Source organism: Canis lupus, chromosome 4, assembly GCF_003254725.2.
Source record: "Canis lupus dingo isolate Sandy chromosome 4, ASM325472v2, whole genome shotgun sequence".
Lineage (NCBI taxonomy): Eukaryota > Metazoa > Chordata > Mammalia > Carnivora > Canidae > Canis > Canis lupus.
Window position 1 is genome coordinate 52072448 of NC_064246.1, and position 22519 is coordinate 52094966.

General features: G+C 39.8%; 1 protein-coding gene across 8 annotated transcripts in view; it reads left to right on the forward strand.

Moving 5' to 3' along the window:
- The window catches only part of EBF1 (EBF transcription factor 1), a 386065-nt gene that overhangs the window by 261981 nt on the left and 101565 nt on the right, over positions 1–22519 (forward strand). For 4 of the 8 annotated variants that reach the window (XM_025434483.3, XM_025434487.3, XM_025434484.3 and 1 more), the window contains exon 8: positions 929–1070. In XM_025434483.3, coding sequence (XP_025290268.3) covers positions 929–1070 — 142 coding nt within the window. The remainder of the gene's footprint in view (positions 1–928; positions 1071–22519) is intronic. The other 4 variants (XM_025434485.3, XM_049109194.1, XM_025434486.3 and 1 more) reach the window with 1 other exon arrangement.

Consider the following 22519-nt stretch of genomic DNA (forward strand, 5'->3'; position numbering starts at 1 on the left):
TATTATATTTGGTTGTAAGAGGTCGCATGAATAAACATATCTCTGTGGGTTTCAGTTTTAATCCTCTTCCCTATTTAATATAAGGAGAAGTGTAGGTCATTTCTTCTCATTGTTTTAGTCAAAGTTCTCTGAGAAAACACTTTTGCCCGTGTTCCTTCTGGCAAACTAGGTTCAGAGTCAGTTTATGAGTGACTAGGGTATCTGAATTATACCTGGACCAAAGTGTTCCTTCTTTTTGTTTTGTTTTGTTGTTGTTGTTGCTTTTTATTTTGTTTGTTTTTTGGCTTTGAAACAGATCTAAGGCCCTTAATTAGCAGGGATCTTTTGGAGAGGGGGTGGTGGTGGTGGTAGTGGTGATGGGGGTGAGGGCAAGGGGAGGAAATTTTGGTCTGATTAATCAAAGTGATGTGGGAAGAAAAGTACAAGAAACCCCAGAAAGAAACGGGAGAGAAAGCTACAAACCAGCTCTCGCTGAAACCTCTCTTTTTCATTTCTCTATCCTCTTAACCCTGACGCAGTGGGGGGGGAAATATTTTAAAGATTCAAAAGATTTTTATTTGCATGATCAACTGTGATATCTGCTTCAGTGTCTAAACTGAAGGGTAATTTAGGTGAAACACAACCACCGTTGTGTAAAAAAATATGCTAATAAAGATCCTCTTGTTAAAATTATGGTTAACAGTGTACCTTCTGCTGTATAACTATAAACTGTGCAATTTTACTTAAAACTGCATCAAAAGCGTTCCATGCCAAAGACCCACTCATCAATAGCTCCTCTTGTTAGACTTGTACAGCATAAGCACCAGTTATTATGTGAAATAGCTATGCAATTTTCTTCAGCTCCCAGCTGTTATTTATTTAACTTGAGTTTATTACCCTCCATGCTTTTATATTAAAATGTTCATTCATTTCTCTCTTCTGTCTCCAGGTCGTGGTGTCTACGACAGTCAATGTGGATGGCCATGTCCTGGCAGTCTCTGATAACATGTTTGTCCATAATAACTCTAAGCATGGGCGGAGGGCTCGGAGGCTTGACCCCTCGGAAGGTACGCCCTCTTATCTGGAACATGGTAGGCAAATCATTTTCATTGGTTGGCATTGTTACTTTAACTGTGAATCTATTTGGTTTCTTTCTTCCAACTCCACCACATTTTCTACTCTGTTTCCAATTTCAAATGTTCTGTTGAACAATACTGATACCAAGTATTTAAAGACAGGAAGGTATCTTTGAGGCCTTTCTTGTTGCACATCTCTCTATCCTGGAAATGGCTGATGTATCTTTCCTTCAGGTTGAGAGGGTCAGGGGGAAACCTGGACGACTGCTTTATTTTAAGCCCCTGCTTGGTGAAAAATAAAGGGGGGCCAACACAGGGTAACAAATACTATGATACATTTTGAGTTTACAACTGACTTGGTTGTATAATGAACTCCATCCTCTTTACGATCCTGCTGGTGTATCTCTATAACTTCATATGAAACTCCATTTAGAGATAAAATCCAAAGTCTGGGTTAAAGGCATTTTCTGAAGATGAAGCCCAACTAAATGTACCTCCTGTGCCTTGTGCATAATCCTCCCTTCATCACTGTAAGATAGAGTCTGCTTTCTGTAGGTGGACTTTGTTTTGGGGAAAGTTTGTCTTGAATTTATGGCTAACTAGTGGTACCTTTGAGAGGACCGGAGGAAACCAGATAAAAATTTGAATCAAGGAATGTGAATGCCACTCAAAGGAACCATGGGCTAGATTGAATGTACACCTGAATATTTTTGTACTACACGTATATATAAGGTATACATCCTTCCATCTATCCATCCATCCATCCATTGACCTATCCTTCTACTCATCCATTTATCCATCTATCCATAATCCCTCTATCGATTCATCCATACATTCACTTTTCATGCATCTGTCTGTACATCCATCCATCTGTCCTTCCTCCATCCACCCATCCACGTATTCATCTTTTATCAATCCATCCACCCAACCATCCATCCAAGAAACAATGATTGAGACTATACTGGATACCAACCACTAGGCTAGATTTTCTCTTATCTCCTTCAAATTAGACTCTATACCCATTTCTCCACTTCACTTTCCAGTTTGCTAGGTCAGCAGGATTCTTTTTAAAAACACTACTGCACAAATTACCACCTGATTGCCCGATTTTTCCAAGGGCCATGAGCTGTCCATGATATAATTCATAAGGTAGAAAACTCCCTTCCCTGCCAGCATTCTAATTTAATAAACACATCACTATCATTATTTTTGCCTGATTTTTTTCTGCATTTCACGAATACATAAACTGTACTTTTTATTAATTAGCCAGATGTAACACTCTTGGAAGGGATTCTTCACCACATCCAGTTTTACAGTTTTTTTTAAAGTAAACCATCATCTTTCAAAAGCTACTTCTTTATGGTTTCATTAGTGCTGAGATGGATGGATATTACTTTTTTGCAGGAGGCCATTTGAAACACCTGCTCATGATTACATTCCTAGTTCCATTCCTGTATTTAAAATTATTCTGATCCTCACTTTACGGTAATGCTGCCTTTTTAATACCCTTGGAGTCACTTAAGGCATTGTATCACTAAAAGTATTTAGGGGAAAGGAAGAGGAAAAACTAGGCAAATACTCAGTGAGCACAATTTGGAAAGCTGTGGTTTAAAAACTGAAGTTTTGTTTTCCACTGTGGCTGGGTTAGTTATAATTGTTACCATCCTGTCCAGGACAGACTTGACTGTCAGTTTGAAATGTATCAGTTATGGGTTCACAGTTATGAACTTGTACTCCAAGTTCAGACCACAGCAGGCTCCCATTCCTGCCTTTGGGAAGTTAGGGACGGATCAAGAATCTCTCCCCCGAAACAACCCAAAACAATCCAACAGAAACGACCTGCTAGAAAGGACACCTCTAGAGCATGGAGATCAGGACCATTATTTTGCATCATGATGTGGAGGAAAGAATCTTGAAGTAGGAGCCGGGAAACCTAAATTCAATTTTTAGTTTCACCTCTTGCCTTTATGTGACCTTGGACAAGTCACCTTAACTTTGGTATCTTTAGTTTTCTTCTTGGTAAAATGAAGGTGATGATCTGGGCATGTAACAACAAAACAACAAAATGTGTGTCTTGAGCGGGGGCAGGTCATGTACAGAGGGGAAGTGGGCTGGTTGGAGGCTGAAGAAGAAGAGCAAGTTCATGTTCTGCTGTCCTGTGGCCCCAGACTGTTGTGGCCAAAGGGACTGAGAGTCCAGTGGGAACAGATGTGCTAGTTTGGCAAGAATTAAAGCTCCTCACTTTTAATTGTTGGTAACTAATTATAAAACTTTTCAGCCCTGAAGGGAGGAAGGGGGCAATGTCACTTAGCAAGAATACAGCCAAAGGCTCACAGTTGGAGATCTCTAGGCTAAAACATCTCTAGGCTTGTTCCCAACTCAAATATTTTTGCTTCTAAGTGTACATATTAATATTTCAAGTGGAATAGCATATCATTCTAAGTTTTAGAGACAGCATTTTATTCCTCTTCTCCAGCTCACCAGTCCACAAGTGGCCATGTTATTATTAACATATTGTTCAAGAAAGTGATGACAATTCACTGTTCCTTAGTGGTTAACCATCATTAGGGATGAGGGGGATGTCCTATCTTCTTCAGCTAGGGGGCCTCACTGTCACCAAAGCCTACTTTATTTCTCTTCAGGAGAATAAAAGGGTAGATACCATGAGTTTCCTTGTAACAATAATACATGGAAATCTGCTTCTCTGCAGAATGAATCAACCAACCACTCAAAACCACCCACTCAGACACTTCAGGCTGATACATAAATATCTACTCAGCAAAGGGTGACTACTGAGCTCTTTCACTGGGGTTGTGTGGGAGTGGACTTCGATGTTTATGCATGTTGATTGGGGATATGGTAATACTCTATCTGCCATTGAAAAATCCTGTTTGAAAGTGCCCTGTTTTAGATTTCCAGAACCAACCACCATACTCTTCGGCTGTGCCATTCCTTCACCCCCTCCTCAGACAGCTACTACGCAGTGAGACTGCTAGTAGGTATTTTCACCTCATAGGTGACCTGTAGGAGCCTTCATTTTTTCTCACTCTGGGCTTTTTACCATCTCATTTACAGGTAGCCTGAATTATTTTGAGCAACTCTGCACATCTCTATTTATAGCCTGCTTGTCAGATAGTTGGAGGAAAGTTCTCTTTCGTAGCTCATCTTTCTACATATAAGTAGAAAAAAGAGACCATGCTTTACATTCATGCAGTCTTCCCTGTGTGACCCACGGACTTCCAAACCTCCATGCTCAAATAACAGCCCCTGTATTTCAAGTAGGAGTGTTGACAAAGGCAAATTTATTTCATAGAATCTTGCATGGTCCAAAGAAGGTGAATCCTGGCATCTTGTAGCTCATGGTAATTGCTCTACCTCGTTTTTTTCTTCATTCATAAATACTGAGATTTTCTTTGGCTGGATATTTATGGGAGAGTTCAGGCCAGTGAGGTTTCGTCTTGAAGCAAGCAATGGCTTTATAGAAGATGTGTACTGTGGAGAGAGGTAGCATTAGAAGGTGACTACTCTCAGGGTTTCAATTTTTGAAAAGCAGACACCTGGGGCCAAAGATGCAGAATTGTCCCCACCCACAGTGATGTGCAGCCCTAGCTTATGTGTTTGTCCTGTCTTCCTGTCTCTTGGGCAAATTCCTGGGGACTGTGTGCTAGGGATCTTTAAAGGCTTGGGTGTGTTGATATTGTTATTATTGTTCTCTTGAGTTTCAGGTTGTGTTTACTTGAATTTCAGGCCAATTGTAGCATCAGTTTCTCTATTTTTTCCCTCTGTGGCAAAACGCAGTGCCCTCACAAAGCTATAGTGCGGCGACCCTGTCAGCTTGCATGCGCTAACACTTTATTATCTAATGATCTAATATGCAACAAGGCAAAGTGCCGGCGCTCATCATTCTGACATAGAATGCCGGGAGAAGTGACTAAATTACTTTATGTACCATTAGCGCTAGCAGCTATGGTGAACTCACCGGCAGCATTTATGCAAATGCCTGTGAATACACTCTAGTGGCTTTGTCAGGATGCCTTCTGACAAGCAGTTTAAATGCTCATTTTTTTTTTTTAGGGGACTTTTTTTTTTTCTTTTTTGGTGGCATACATGTGTTTGTATCCGTCCCCATCTTCTCTTTCCTTCCACTCTCTCCCCTTTTTGGATTGTTCGAGGTCATGCCTCCTCCACGATCACTAGGAAATCAGCGGGTCCAAGAGCTCAGCGGGTCACTGGTAGGCACCTTCTCTGGTTTTAAGGCCCCAACTGATGTATTTCATATTTAGGTTCTTTTTAAAAAATCCATATGATTTTGTACAGTCATCATGTTTATTTGAAAAATCAGGTTTTAGAAGGTGAACATTTTAATGTTTGTGAACTCTGATCTAAGATCCTCCTTAGTTTCTTCGCTCAAACATAGATGTTTAATTATTTTTTATTTTTTTAAAGATTTTATTTATTTATTCATGAGAGAGAGAGAGAGAGAGGCAGAGAGGCAGAGGGAGAAGCAGGCTCCATGACAGGAGCCTGACATGGGACTCGATCCTGGGACTCCAGGATCGCACCCTGGGCCAAAGGCAGGTGCCAAACCACTGAGCCACCCAGGGATCCCCAACATAGATGTTTTAAAAACACTCCTGCTTTTTAAAATTGAGAAACAAGTCACATTTACTTTTTGTGGGCATCAGATACAAATGAATTACATTTCCCTTCAAAGTGGTTATACAGAGAAAGACGTGATATATCAATGTGCCAGGACCCCAAAATGAACCAAATCTAAACAAAAGTAGGGTTTAGTCAAAGTAGAAATACTTTGTAGAATAGAGTGGTGATAGAATCACTAGGCCCATCTCCTTGCTGTAATTACAGCGTTAGAGAAGCAGAAGCAGATTCTCCCGACCACCAGTTAGTTCTGACCTCTCCATTGCAGTGTCCCCTTCCAGCTGTCCCTGACAATATGGTGTTATTCCTGCTCTTTAGCATTTGACCTTCTTTCATCCTTCTGCTCCAGACAGAAGCAGTTTTTGCTTCTGTTGGTTGCCCCCGGGTATCCAACCCCATTGACTCCCTGTGCCCAGCTGCACTTAAATTTGTTGTTTTATGGACATGTGGAGAAAGATGATTCAGGCTTGGGAAGATTACTCCAAATTGAGAGACAGCATGGAGCTCCCAATAGAAAGGAGAGATCCCACTTGTCTCCGTTCTGTGTAATGAGGCCCTAAGAAGTGGTTAGTAAATAGCAGTTGGATCTAACAGAGAAAGGATCAGGCTGTCTCATGGAAGATCTGGATTTCTGGACCCAACTCTGCCATGAACTAGTTGTGTAACTCTGGGCAGGTTACTTTGCTTCCATGGCCTCAATTTGGTGTGTGTTCAGTGAGATCTGGGTTGGGTTATCTCTAGACCTCCTTTTCTTTTTCTTTTCTTTTCTTTTCTTTCTTTTCTTTTCTTTTCTTTTCTTTTCTTTTCTTTTCTCTTTTCTTTTCTTTCTTTTCTTTTCTTTTCTTTTCTTTCTTTTCTTTTTTCTTTTTTTTCCTTTCTTTCTTCTTTCTTTCTTTCTTTCTTTCTTTCTTTCTTTCTTCTTTCTTCTTTCTTTCTTTCTTTCTTTCTTTCTTTCTTTCTTTCTTTCTTTTCTTTCTTCTTTCTTTCTTTTCTTTTCTTTTCTTTTGATTTTGTTTATTTACTTATTTCAGACAGAGAGAAAGAGTGCACAAGCAGGGGCAGAGGGAGAGGGAGAAGCAGGCTCCCTGCTCAGCAGGATGCAGGACCCTGAGATCATGACCTGAACCAAAGGCAGATGCTTAACCAACTGAACCACCCAGGTGCCCCTAGATCTCCTTTTAACATGTACAAGTTTTTGGTACTCTGAACCAAAACCGCTGACACATGCCTCCTTCTACCTGGAGGTGCCTTTGGAGAAACAGGGCTTCAGGAGAACAAAGAAATGCACTGGCTGTTTCTAGTATAGTCCTTTCTTTGGCTCTTCAGCCAAATCATTTCTTCCTTTATTCTGAGCATCCAGTACGTGGCGGGCACCGAGTTAAGGTGCAGTAAGTAGCACAAGGCAGATGCAGTCCCTGTCTTCACAGAATTTATGATGTAAATAGAGAAGAAAGATATTAAACAAAATTTACAACCAACTCACAAGAGTTATGTATAAAAGGGGGACCATAAAAGGAGTGGGGAGGAGTGAGGTGTCAGGGAAGCCTTCTTTGAGGAAATCACATTTATGCCCAAACATAAGAGCTGAGTAGGTTTTCACCAGGTAAAAGGGACAGAAACAAATTTTCAGGAAGAGGGGACAACATGTGCAAAGGCTGTTTTGCGTAGGTGAGTTCAAGAAACGCAAAGGAAACTCGGATGAGTCCTGTTGCTCCCAGTCACTGAGAGGATGAGGCCAGAGTAGTTGCTAAGGGCCACATTATCCAGGCCCATGTGAGATGCTCAGGTCATGGTCGGTGGCAATTGTGAAATGGTGTGAGAGGCCAAGCAGGGCTTTGATGAACTCATTTTCAATTACATGGACTCCTAGTGTGTCATGAAAGCCCAGGGCAAGATCACTCTGAGTTGCTTATAACTTTGCTCTTCCCTGCCGGCCCTTGGAAGCTCACCAGGGAGTTGGCTGTGCCTGGGAGCAGTCCCCTTGATCACTCCTCATTCTATCGATAGAGCAAGTGTTCAAAATAGGAAGAAAGTCAAACATTTTGAGAGTTCTTTTTCTAGATGCTTGGCTTATCAATTTGCTTTTTGCATATGTAGCTTAGAAAGAATTTACCTATTGACTTCTTCTGAACTTGTAGAGACTTTCTTAAGGCCTTTAGAATGGAGGGCTACATGTGGCCTATAAATTGTATATTCTTTGTCTAACCCCCAACAAACTAAAATTGAATGAATGAATAGAGACTAAACATTGAAGAGAAATGTACCATCCCAAACTTCTCTCTCTTCTCCCACTATGGTGACAGCTCATGTCAAGTGAAGAGTCACTGAAGTATGGAAGGTCATCCAAGACCTATCATTTTCCAGAGAAGGAAACTGAGACCTCACAAGGGGATGTAATCTTCTCACATTCACATAGCTAATTTCTGTCAAAATCCATTTAGTGCTCCTTGCCCATGGTATGCTGCGGGGGGGGGGGGGGGGGGGGAGGGTAAGTTGAATTTCAGAGCTTGCACAGTTTTATGGTTGCTGGGTTACCCAAAAAATTGAAGGGTTGGGGTCCAGCCCTGATGCCTTTGCAGTTCAGGTTGGCCCAAGCTTACAGCAGTCTCTCTGGGATTCCAAAGATCACGAAAGGAATGTCTGTAACATTTCTCCAGCTTCCTGACAGAAATGCATCTTCAAAACACAAGGGCCAAGGATGAATGATGCAGAGCTTTACACTTAGACATTGGCCCTTCACATGACTGGTTTTGGGGCAGAAATCCAGCCAGGACCACTTGGGCAGAGGATTTGGTGAAGAGTCCAGGTTACCGTAGATAAATATTGATGTCATGCTTTGTTACTTAGAATGGCACATTACATCTTATCAATTGATTTTCCTACTTGAAAAAGCAAGACAGATGAAAGGACAGAACATTAGGGCTAAGAATATCCAGATGTGTCATAGAATATAGCACAGAGGCGCCAGATTTTCAAGCATCAAATCAGGTCTTTTTCTTTGTGAGCGGTGGGGAAGTTGTCTTTTGTCTTCCCTTGCAATAAAAAAGGACATGGCAAGAAGTCAAGATAACAAATACAGATGAAAGTGCAGACCAATTTTTCAGCGGATACCCAGAGTAATCCATGGAGTGGGTAACACCAGAAATCCTAACGTTGGGGGACTTGATAGCCAGTAAGCTCTCAGTGTTAGGCAGATGAAAGAGTTCAGGAGCCACAGGTCACTGTGAAGCAGATGATCTGTGTTATCCTTATTTGAATCTGACACCACCCACAGCACCACTGGCAAAGTAGAAATAGTGTTCAGACTTTGCTGCCCTGCTTAGTGATGACCAGGCCTGGTGGTAATGTGTAGTATTATTATTATTGCTATTGTTGCTATTTGGGGGCTATTATCAGCTAACATTTACAGAGCATTTACTCTGTGCCAGTACTGGGGTAATTTTTTTTACTTATAAAGTCCTCGAACAAATCTGGTACATTATAATGATTATTATTCCCATTTTACAGATGAGAAAACTGGGGTTTAGAGAGGATCAGTAACTTACCCACAAAACTAATTAGAATTGGACCTGAATCTTGACCCCTGGTCTACCTAACCACATAGCTCTGCATGATAATAGTACTAAGAATAATGATGGTAACCCCCATTGAGCCTTTCCTATGCCACGTACATAGTGCTAGATTAAAGAGAAGTTAAATTGTCCAGAGTTGCACAGCAAATAAGTAGTATATGTAGGGTTCAAATCCAGAGAGCCTGACTTTGGAGCTGTACTTTCAACTTGCTTGCTCTGTATATTATGCTAAAACTCTTTCCATCTCTTATTCCACTGTTTTTACTTTTTCTCAGTACAAGGAAGACAATTATGCTAGTATTTTAAATAGACCTTTCAAAAGTTAGCCCAGAGTGTATCCTTTTTTTCTTTTTTAATGGCGTGCTGTGTATGTTTACCTTATAGCTTATTTTCCTTCAATAACCTATTTTTCCCAGGGCTATACCACAGTCTGTTAGTCAAATAAAAAAAAAAAGAAAAGAAAAAAACCACGGATTTTATATGATGACTGGTATGTTTTCTAGGATGTTGGCAAGATAAGAAGGAGGCCGGTAATATTTTATTTATTTGCAAGGATGTTCTAACTCATCTCTGTAGAAATCATTTGTTGACCATATGGACTCTCTGGCATGTATACAAGGTAGAGAAAAAAGGAGAGGAGGGGTGTGAGACCATGAGTTAAAGAACTGTTGGGATACTAACAGTCTCCTTGTTAGGGTGCCGAAAGGTTACTAAACCTCGTGCTACAAATAACATGGGAAACTGATATGTATTCGGGGAGGCTATTTTCTTATATGAATTCTTGACCAATCCATCAACTTTGGGAAACTTGCAGTATTTGGTGTTTTCAATGACCTAATAATTGAGTGAGCCATACCTAACTTATTCTAATGAACACAAAGTGTGTGGGGAAGAGCATGGTGGGAGGCAAGGAATGATGCTTTCTGCTTGTATTTTGGACCATAATGATAGAACTTTTTTAAACCTATTTTTTGTCTTATATTTGGTTACAAAAGCATTGTAATTCCAATTGTGCTTATTTGAATAATTGATTGTTCCAAATTGAGGGCCTTTCTCTACCTACTTGCCATAGGAATGTCCCTCACTTGAGAATTTCAGAGGATTCAAGTGATATGAACATGCAAATGAAAGCTTCTGTGTACTGGTCATTAATCTTATTAAGAGGAGATATTTAGGGTCAGCGACTAGGAGCGGGCTTGAAACATCTTTGAGCATTTTCAGTTATACCTTCATAAATAAATAAAAACGGATCCTGCCTCTACCTTGCTGCGTGACTCAAGTATGTACTTTGATTTTCTTGGGCCTCAGTTTCCTTATCAATTAAAGGAGGAGCTTGATAGATTCCTTCAACTCCTGAAGATTTGTTGTTTGAATTCAGTTGATTGTGTGAGAGGTCTTCTGTCTCTGCCCTGGGGAGTGGCCACCACAATGCCAAGGTGATGGTCATTCCACAGGATAGATCTTAGGCCAGCTTCCCTTCACCTTGAGCATTACTGCAAGAGATTAACAGTAGGTTCTAGGAGGCCCTAGAAAAGTCCCCATGTGTGGCATGTACAACCACTTAGGTAGCTCTCACCCAGAAATTCTCTCTGAATTTCTTTAACTGAGATTGTAGTGTTGAAACCACTTGATGGTTAGCAGTGAGCTATTAGACTGTGTTTCCCATGCAGCATGTGAGGTGATTTTAGGTGATGAGAGGAAAACATTAAAAAAAAAAAAATTAAATCATTATGTGTCTATCTTGATGCATATGCAAGCAAGCAAACAAACAAAAACATAGTACTCCAAAGTCATGATCTCTGTTATTGCTAAGGGCAAGACTGAATTTAAAGAAAAAGAAAGTCAGTCTAAACAAAAATAGCTTCTAGATTAATTAATATTAAGTAGGTCATAGTGTAAGTGGTACTGGGATAGAACAAAATCAGGACTGAAGTTTGGGAAAGTGTTTTAGAGGGCTTAAGGGTTGGGGAAGTAATAATTCTTTCAAATAATCAGGAAACAGTGCAGGACCCTGGGAAACAATTTTTTTTTTTTAAAGAATCAAATGTTGTTTAATTTTTTAAAAAGAAAACCTTTTTAGTTTAGTTTACCATTAGAATAGACTTACTGTCCTTGTAGGATTTTAAAAATCAAAATGTTTCCCAAGCTGTTAACTCAGTTTTTATTTTTAAACGAGTCGTGTCTATATGTCAGAGGGCAGAAATTAGTGTGGAAAGGAGGATTTGAGTCAAGGGAGAGAATCAGCCAGGGTCCACCCAGGCAGCACATTATGATAATATATACGGAACCAGCTGGACACTGAGCAAAGCTGACATTGTGTTGTCAGGGGCAGAATCGCCCATCAATTTCCGAGATAGAATTTGAGTTCAAATGACAGAAAGAGCAGCAACTGTGTTGAAACTGATGCATGGGGGAGGGGGTGGGCAGGCAGGAACCAGCCAGGCCTAAAGACAGGAAGTGCTGGTACCTCCGGAAGGGGGTGGCTCTGTTTTCTCATCTGGCTGCTACCCTTCCTTCTAACCTTAACATCTGTCAGCAAGATCCACCTGGGCCTTTGCATGATTAGAGCCCACTGCAGGGGGAGCTTACTGGTGCTAATTTTAGCTCCCAAGAGCATAGAGTCCCTGCTGCTCCACTGGGGGCCAGATCAGCCTAGGAAAATTAGGATAACAGATTCCAAGGAGCCACTGCTTTTCGATTTTGGAAGTGCAATGTGGATGTACTCATGATTGTTAAGAACAAGTGGAAGAGTTCTCAACTTTTAAACTACTCTGTTTACTTCCTTAAAATACTGACAACTCTGATGATTCTTCTCTACTTCATTCCTTATTCATTCATTCATTCGTTCGTTCATTCATTCATTCATCTATTTAGCATACGCTTATTGATTGTCTATTGTATTAAACAATAGGGATGCCAAGATGAACAAGGCAGGGACAGCTCTTGACATTTTGAGGTATATCGTTGTGTGTGTTCGTGTGTGAATATTATGCAAATAATTACAAAAAATAATTTAGAATGACTTAAATTGCAACGATGGTAAGCACTATAAAAGAGAGACACCAGACTACTAAGAGAGCTTTAAACAAAGGGACTCAGCCAAGTCTAAAGAATCAGAGACACTTTTAAAATACAAACGAGTAGCATTTTGTCAAGCAAAGAAAGAGAGAGCATTTTTGGCAGAGGGATAAGCATGTCCAAATTCCATGTGGAGGCAAAGTATTAGACATCTGGGAGAGGGTTAAGAGGAAAGGTGAGCTAGGTCTGAGATCCATTTTTTGAAAGAATAGCTTTGAGAATTTCCCGTAGATTGGTTCCTCTTTGACTTGGAGATATGGGTCCAATGCATCTTCTTAACCACAGACTAATAGAATTCTTTGCCCAGTAAAATGCTAGTAGGTTTTAGACACTGTTTTGAGTTAATGATATGATGGCAACTTTTGAGCATTTACTACCCATTAGGATTAGGGCTAAGCCCTTTGTATCATCTCTGTTAATACTCTTAACCACCATAGGAGGGCAGTACTATCATTTTCTCTGTTTAGCAAATGAGGGAAACTGAGGCCATCCTTCAAAGATTTGGCTGTGGCCAAAGAAAAAAAGAGTTCAGTTTTTGCATCTGTAGCATTTGGGCCTCCAAGTAGCTGACATAAGGCAGTCATCACCACTGTTCTTTCCCACTGTTTAGTTAACGCTAATCTCCTCACATTGGACTTCAGAGGTGGAGAGAAATTCTCCTGCTATTTGATCATGTAATATAATTCCTGCTTCAATTGAAGCAAATTGACGAAGTTACTCAAAGGCAAATTGAAAAGCCAGATCTGTGCTAAATCCCCAGGGTTTGTTAGTTGGCATGTGCAGTGATATATGGGAAGGTGCTTTTCTGGGTTAAGATAAAAAATCCTGGTATCACGTCACGCTATCAGGCACCCCATCTTAATCTCCCTGTGCCAGCCCTGCAACTTGAAATACTCAGTGGACAGAAATGAAACTTTATAGAAATTAGGTGATCATCATCCTTATCAGATGAATATGATTCCATCAGTATGATTTTAGCATCTTCAGGAAAAAAAAGGGGGGGGGAGATTTACCTGGAGACGAGCAAGAAAGAGTCTGAGAGGTGGACTGTAGGACTTTTCAGCCAGTCTGCCTTGGGCAAGTTGGCTGGGAGATGGCCTAGTAATTAAAATCCTGCTTAAACATATGCTGCTGGTCAGTCATAGTAGAGGCACCGACATGGGAAACCAGACGGTAACCAGAGAAGGAAAAGAAAAGTGAAACACAAAAGTAACACTCTGGAGCCCGCAGGGTGCAGAAATAGATCTGAATTGGACGAATACTTATCTGACCACTAAGCATGAAAGCGGAACCCAAGCACTAATATATTTTTATCCCAATCTGCAAAATTAATCAATATTTTATATGTGAACATATGCTCCTGTGTTGCTGGCTTATTTAATTGACAGTTGCAATCAGCAGGACACCAGTTATTCAAACCCACATTCTTCACCCGTAGTTCTGGGGAGACATGCAGCAGGAGAACACAGGGAATAGAGGTGCAGATAATATCAGCTTTGGGGCCTCGTTTCAACACGTCAGTTTCTCTCACTGACCTTGGGGCAAAGTAAGAAAAATTTCAAAGGATAAGCATATGTAACATAGGTACAAATAGTAATAGACTTTGGCTGTTATTTAGAATGATTAAAATGAATGTAGTTGGTACAAATTTAGAATGATTAAAATGAATGTGGTTGGTACAAATTGAGAGCTTTCTTTAATTCTTTATTATTCTTTGTCTACTTTGGGGAGGGGGCAGAGATTGAAAGCCAATAGATTGTAAGCATCTATTTGATGCCCGGCCTGAAGCAGATGTTTTTGAGTACAATATGCATGGGACTGTGGATGCGGGGACTGTGTCCCAGCAGTTTCAGAGTATTTTATCATTTCTTTGTAGAGAAGGAAAACACAGTTTTGGTCATTCTTTGCTAAAATCTTCTGGCTGAATCATCAAACTAGCTGTGCCCTTCCAGTAACTATTATGTGCAACAAATCAATAAAGTCAGATCTCAGATTCTTCTACCTTTCAACTTTGGCAGAATCCTAGAAACTCTTCTTGATTTGGTTAGCGAAAGCCTGTGGAATTCAATCCTTGTTGCTCAAAAGAAAAAAAAAAAACAAGTTGGAGAAAATGTTATTAAGGTACTGTTTTAGGATAACCTATTTAGCCAGTAAACTTTTATTATTTTCTTTGTATGCACAAAATTCTATAATGAACACCATTGAGATGGATAATATCCAGATTGAAATGAAAGTTAAGGGGACTGCTCTAGACTTTAAAAATCTAAGTTCTCATAGTGCTGCCACACTTATATTTGATGTTCAGACTTTGACTGTGTGTTTAGCACCAACTTGTAACAATAGAAATGCTTCTAAGCCTGGAAGTCTGGCAGTATTTCCAGTGTTCCTGTGTTTAAATTGGCACCTGTGGTATTATATTAGGATGCCATTTTTTGAACTTGGAAATAGAAGAAGGTAGAGAGAGATTTTACTATAACTCATATGTGGGGCTGAGTCTTAGGGGGAAAATAACTTTGCTTGGAAATAGAGTAGTAATATTCTGTAAAGTTAATAAATATCTGCACTCTATCTTGGGAATAGGAATTGCACAACTAAGATTTTATGGGATTTTGGCTGTAGTATTTGCATGATTGAAGTGAATGTTTTAGCCAAACTGAGCAGAAATTTTAGATAAATACCAAAATTGAAGGGTAGTTTGTGTGTTTTAAATATTTGACTTTATCAACCAGTGTGGACTCTCAAAAGTCTCAAGTTCAAGTGAGTCTCTCAAATTCAGTTACCTCATTTGTAAAGTGGAATTTAGAATAAACAGCTGCTTGTCTGCTCCTCAGGGTTGATACTGAGAATAATTGAGAAAATGCATGGGCAAACCCTTTGAAGACTTAACAATGCTAGTTAATTGTCAGGTATTGGTTACGTATGGAGTACTGTCTAACCAGTTTGTGAATGAATGAGGTCCCTGCCTGCAGCAGATGTGTTGACTTTGGGTTGATTTGCAGACCCATATAGCCCCAGCTATCCACATACATACATATCAAGATAAAAGTTCAAGACAAAGTGCAATTAGTGACAAATGAATGGGAAAGAGATGAAGAAATTCACCAAAAAGTATTTTATAGCCTGGGATAGGAAGAAACTGTTTCATGCAGAAGACTAGTCTTTATGGTACAGTATTGTTTGGGTAGAACTTTCCTGAAAAAGAAATGGTGGAGATGTGCAAAGCACATTTGGAAACAGTGAATTTAGAGAGCCTGTCATCATCTTCATTTTCTTTTTCTTTATATTCCTTCTCCTTCTCCTGCAACATCTCATCTTTTTCATTCTATCTCACATTTGTTCATTGCTTACTCCATGCAGAGCTCTGTGCACATGGATTAATTTATTTAAACCCCACAACAACCTCATGAGATGAGTTCTCTTATTGTTATTCCCAATTAAAGCAATAGAAACTGAGGCTTAAGAAAAGCAATTTGCCCAAACTGGTAAATGATGAAGCTGTAATGTGAGCTTAGGCCTCCTGAATCGAGAGCCAGTGGTCCCAACTGTTGCCAAGTCCTGCTTCCAGTTTGAGAGAGATGGGGAATGAGGTTGGAAGGGGAGAACTGGCCAGACTCACGAGGGTGGACTTGATCCATAGGCCAAGGGGAAAACAGAAAGCTTTCGAACAGAGCAGTAACATTTTGAAAGCTGGCATATGTGGAAGGTTAATCTGGGTTTTGGTATGTAGGCGAGATTTAGCACATAATTAATAATCCGATAGTAGAAATGAATTACAAACAAGCAAGTGTGAGTGTTTGCTCTTTGCAGCCCATATGGAACAGCCCAGACTCCAAAGAGTAATTTTTGAGGAAGTTGAGTCAGTCACCATGTCCACTCTACTTTGCTCCTCTGTCTGGATACATTTGATGATACACATTCCGGTGCTTTGTGACGTCACTGATCATCACCACGGAAACATCTGGGCTGTAACAAACACTGGAGTGCAGCGTCACTGAATGTGTCAGGGAGGAGAGGAAACTGGCTTAAAACGATAAGACTCTCAATAATAAAAATTCAGTCAAATACGTGAGCAGCAGCAGCCTTGGTCATGAAGAGAAATAGAAGCATTACTATTCTGAAAGGCACAGAGCAGGAGTTGTGCATTACTGAAGGTTGAGCCAGGTTGATTTTTAGATGCTGCTCACATTCAAAACATGATTTCCTTAAAAAGTCACTATCTATGCTGTCTTGCATGATGACGGTAGAAATCTTTCAGGAGCTGGGAGCTGGTCTCTCAAACTGCTTCTGGAAAACCTTCTACATAGTGGAAGTAGGCTAGCTGGGGACCTTTACGTTGTTATGGGAGAAGCCTTTAACAATCAGAAGGAGAATTGGCAGGGGTTGTGGTTTGGGTTTATTGTTTGATGAGTCAGTGGGCAGTATTAGTTGTATAGTTGCAGAGATTAATAACTAAAAGGTGATTCTTGGCCCTTCAAAAATAAAGATGTTCACTAGCGGATCAAATCGTGAATTGACTCTAGCTCTAAGCCATGTGTAGTTTGGTTTGCATGGTGCTTTAAGAAAGTGTGTATTTGTTGCTTTACAATAGAAAATAAAGAGATTTTACCTAAAATCCAGGTTTGCAAATTCTCTTTATATTCAGAAGAGCTGGTAGTGTTGGAGCCATTTTCAAATGGCAACACTTAGGCCAAACTGAGAAGTTGTGTCCCTTTTGGGTAGGGTATATACTCTATGATTAGCCACAACGTGCATGTCTCCCATTTTGTTATCCCTAGACCATTTGATTTACTGACTTTCCTGCTTGGCTCTGTGAGCACTGGATTTTGTGATCATTGTTGAAGGGATTAGAGATTAGTTATTCCTAGCACAGTTCCTGGTATATGGATGGTACCTCATAAATGGTAGCTCTGATTGTTCTTTATCAATTACAGGCTCAGTTATTTAAACTCGATCCTTAGATCAATGCTGCCTGATATGACTTTCTGTGATGATGGAAATGAACTCTGTGCTGTCTGATGTGATAGTCACTAGTCACATGTAGCTATTGACCACTTGAAATGTGGCTAGTATGACCAAGAAAATAATTTTAATTAAAAATTAAATTTCAGTAGCAGTATATGGCTAGTGACTACCATATTGGGCAAAGCAGATTCAGTAATGAGATTGAACATCCACTGTCCTCGTTTACAATACAATGTGGAGAATAGACACTAGGGCTGTGTGTTCATTGTACAAGTCATTACTTAGAGGGAGCTTCATCACTTAGGATCACCTACTTCCTGAAGGGGAGCCACCTTTTATCACTCTTCTACAATTCTTGACAAAAACACATGCCATAGACATATGTTTTATAAAATGTTGTATGTACATTTGTACCAATATATGCAAATCACCTTAAGCTCGAATGCAAAGTTTCACTGCTTTCTGCCCTCTAGCTGTCCAGTTAAGGGTACTGTGTAAACATAATAACTAGACCTGTCTGTGAAAAAGCCTGAATTTTTTGATGAGCTGCTGGCCCCTACCATTTATGATGGCATAAGGCCAAGAGCCAATGTTACCAAGGGGATTATGGAAAACAGTGGAGCCCTCCTAGACTGCTAGAGGGATCTTATATCTTAAGACTCAAGCTCTTCAGGCTGCAGTCTCTTACGTTGTTTCCATCACAAGCCTACGTTGAGCACATTTGATGATCACATTGCCATAAACCAGCCCCAAAGGAGGATTCTAAAAGATCCTTCTTTTGCAGAACTTATTCATTCACTTGCATGTTGTCTGCTTTGCTGAGCCCAGCAGTCACAGCCCTCCCTTTCCTCCCTTTTCCTTTGTCACAGGGTTGGAAACCCCAGCACCATCTATCAGGCTCTGGCTTATTGGTTACTTACTGGCCTCTGGCCTGAAACTTGCCCCAGCCTACTTTTCCAGCTGAAAAATAAGTAACTTCACCTCTTCTAGGGATGTATGCACAGGAGAGCAAAATAGACATTAGCCTGTTTCATTCAAGATGAAACTCTGAGTTACAAACCCCTGCCCCTTAAAAAAAGCCTCCTGAAAAACATGGAGATTCTCCTGAAAATGATAGAAATGGCTATGGTAGCTCATTTTATCAAACGAGGATGAATACCAATCTTCTTGTAATGAAAAAAAAAACATACGTGAATATTCTGCTTGGATCATTCATCGAGTCTGAAGTGTATATCATCTTTTCTCATAGACTCTGCAGAGAGAATACCAAGTCTTCCTTTTTGACCTTTATGGGCAAATATCTTTATGGGCAAATATCAGTGTAAACTCGTGCTATGACAGTGACTTGAATGAGTCCTAGAATTCAGTAGGAGAAAGACTAAAGCCTCTTACAACAATAATGAAAGAGCCTACATAGTTTTAAATTCCTTCTTAGGTAAATTCTTTGCAAAAATGTTTTTGAGAACAAGACCAAGCTGATCTCAACTGAGACTAACTAATGAAATGTTAAATTATCTGCACACAGATATGTTTTCAATGTTGAATTTAGTCCGGCTCCCAGACACAAGGCGGCTAAAAATTCATATTCAGATAAGGAAAGGCAAACCTTGGCGAACAGATGGAGCAGAGTTCAGCATAAAGGTTTAATCCTATCAGGCCGATTCCTGTATGACCATCTGGATAATCCGGCACACACATTCAAGGCCTGTTAAAAATACGACTCCAGCCAAGATTAACATCACAGATTTTCCACTAGACTTGCTCATATTTGACTTTATGATTTTCCAGGCCCAAGAAGATTGCCTGTGAATAAAGACTTGAGTATTCCTTGAAGAAGCACTTCCATGTTTTTTTTTTTTTTTTTAACCTGTAAATTGTTTCCTCTTTTCACAGTATTGGCTGTCCATTTTTGGAAAGTTATTTTCATTTCCCTTTCTTCCCTAGCTTTCATATCTAGAACTTTTCTTATAACAGGATAATACGGAGAATTAGGCTAAAAATAATTTTGTGCATGAAAGTTCTCCTTGTCAGGAAGAGTTATTTACTTATTGTATAATCAGAGGCAAGTGAATTTACTATTGTTGCAACAAATATCACAATTGGATCCATGAATAATTCATTTTGAGGGTTATCTCACTTTCCACCATAATTTTTTTTTCCAACGGTGTGGCTGATGATCATAGAACAAGAGAAAAAAAGAAAAGAAAAAAAAACCCTGGTGGCAGTTATTTGCCGTTAGTTGTTGTAGGATTAATATTTTGTACATTTTAATTTTGGATTTGGCAGATCAAACATGAAGTGGAAAACAGCACATTCTCACCTCCTTGAGTTATAAAATTCTGAGCTTCCGAAGTGTTAACAAACAATTTTTGCATATTATGAAACAATGCTGTGTTGCATGTCATTGAATCAAAAAGCCTTCAACAAGTCTTTCAAGTGCAATTTAGAAGTTACAGGTACATCAAAATGTCAAGATTTTTCACTGCTAAATTGTTAAATAACCCTGTTACTGAACCTGCGCAGAGTTATGGATCTCAGATAGACAAACTCAGAAATCTAAAAGTGCTTGCCTTAAAATGTTTAGATTACAGTTGTTGCACTAGGATTTCTGTCCTTCCCTTGCTCAGGTCTGTGTCCACTGATTGTTGAAAAATTTTGCTGATTCAGTATAGAGTAAGAAAGCTGCAAATTAAACAGAAAGCTAATGGTTCCTATTTGGGCTTGCTCTGCATTTAGCAAACGGCATAGCTTGGAACTTAGCTAAACTGAGATACACCTAGATATTCACATTAGGTTAACTCTGTGTTAATGTAGATGGATGTTGGAACTACGTTTCCATCCACTGACTATGAATTTTTTCTCTTCTCCTTTTCTGTGAGAGCCATTAGTGTTGTCAAAATGAAGGGCTTTGCCAAATAAAGTCATTTTGGAATAAAGGATGAAAAACACTTGAAATTCTCAATCTCCTCATTTAATATTTAATAGATTTAATTGCATCTGGTACTGAGAAATCTCTGTATCATGGGTTACATTTCTCTTCAAAGTGACACACACACACAGACACACACACACACAGAGGCAGAATCTCTTTGCATATATAATATATTATTCTTTGCCAAGTAATATCTAGATGAGCTAGTGGATGGGGTAATAAATGCAGACCAATAACAAAACAAAATGAAGACCCTACTAAAACAATAAAATGCTTAACTGCATAAAGCAATTACTGAAAAAAAATAAAAGAAGGCAGAAATAAACCTAGTAATTCAAGAGTTTTATTTATTTGTTTATTTGTATTCGAGAGCTATGTGTATTTGTTTACTAGCTGACTAGGAGTCTGTGGTGAGGTTAGCAATCTGACAGTGAGGTTTGCACCTGCTGGTGCTAGGGTTTGGGTTGGGCATTATAACTGCTGTGGGTTTCCAAGGCATCCAGTTGGAAGGTTGGTGAACCCGGAACAGTTTTACATCCTGTACATGGTAAAAAGATAGAGGGTCAGTCTTCCCACTAGGGGAGAACTTTCTGCTTGTCCTCCTCCCTGGCCAGTAGCTGCCAGTTTTCAGGATCAAAGAATATGCAGATGTTGATGCTGCTGATCTGGGAGTAGTCAAGAGAGTAATCATTTCAGTTAAAATACGCAGCAAGAGCAATTGTTTTGACTTAACATGAAAGGCAGATATGTGTGTGTTGAGTCCACGTAGGAGTACTTTGAGTTCTGTCGATCTTTGGGACAGGCCTGCTCTCAAACACAGCTTCACCAAAATCCAATAGCTACAGGGATTAAAGGCCTGAGATTATATGAAGTCACAGGTATCCTACAGGAATGGGGTGAGTTCATGGTTTTCACAAGTCTCAAAAATTTGGGACAACAACAGTAAAGTCAGTTCCTTATTTCTGAAAAGATCACCATTTATATTCATTCCAGGCAAATGAGAGCCTTAACAAACAAACAAACAAACAAACAAAAAACCCAAACCATTGCACCTTGTAGGGACTGATGCCAAATCCACCTCTTCAGTAAATGTAGCTGGCTAGGTTAGCAAGTGACGGGATTGGAAGTTCCTAGGAAAACTACACAACCTGGAATGACGAGACTATTGGGTATTCTAGTGAATAAATAAACTCTCACTAATGGGGAACTGGTGATAATGATAATTATTATAGCAGCAACTAGCATGCTATGTGCCCGGCCCATAGGAAAACAACAAAACACCAGCAGACACCTGCATTTTGCCACAAGTCTGTGAGCAGAAACCACTGCTTCGAGGGGGGAGACCTTTAGAGAGGCTAAGTGACTGCTTCAAGGTCTCACTGAGTGAGAGAGGTGGAATTTGAACAGCTGGAGCTGTTGTCCATTTGCAAATACCATAATACTCTGGATGTTAAAACAACTTAACATACATAATTGCATCTTTCTGTCTTTATTCAGGAGCCAGTTAAGGACTAGTGCCAGCATCGTCACCTCCATTGTAAGCATCAGTTATCTGCTCCATCAAAATGCTCATTAATAGAGAGCTCTGGCTAACAGAATGCTGGAAAAGGAGAGTTTACATCTTTTCATATGCTGTACACAATAGAAATAGAAAATGAGCTGAATATCCATTTTAGTGGAATTTTATCTTGAGGTTTAGAATGGGATTAGAACATTTCTAAATTTATACATTTTACCAACTGATGAAATGCTGTTTCCCCAGCACATATAAATACAGGAATGGAGAAAAGAGCCAAACAATACATCTCTAATGAGGCTTCTGTAAAAGAACAACTGTCACAAAGCCTCATTTTGGAGATAAGAGATAATAAATCTTGCACCCAGGTCATCTACACTGCTACTCCAAACAACTGAAGTATTGATCACAGTACAAAGATTTCGGAGGCAAAAGTAAGAGCAGCCCCAGGACCCTGCTGATAGAGGCACACACCACTAATTCACCTCAATGGGCAGGCACCTCTGAGCTCAATTAACCCTTATTCCCAAGGCCACCCATAAACCCTGAGGTAAACATGGCTTTCCTGGCACTTGCTTTCTATCAATGAAATAGATCATTTCTATTGGAGGCTAAGGCACAATTTTAACTTACAAATTTACCTTGCTATAAAGAGCCTGATGCTTCCAATGCGAGTGAGCAGGCACTTGAATCTTGTAACATTGATTCTGTAAATCAGAGAATTTTAAACTGCTGAGGGCATCTG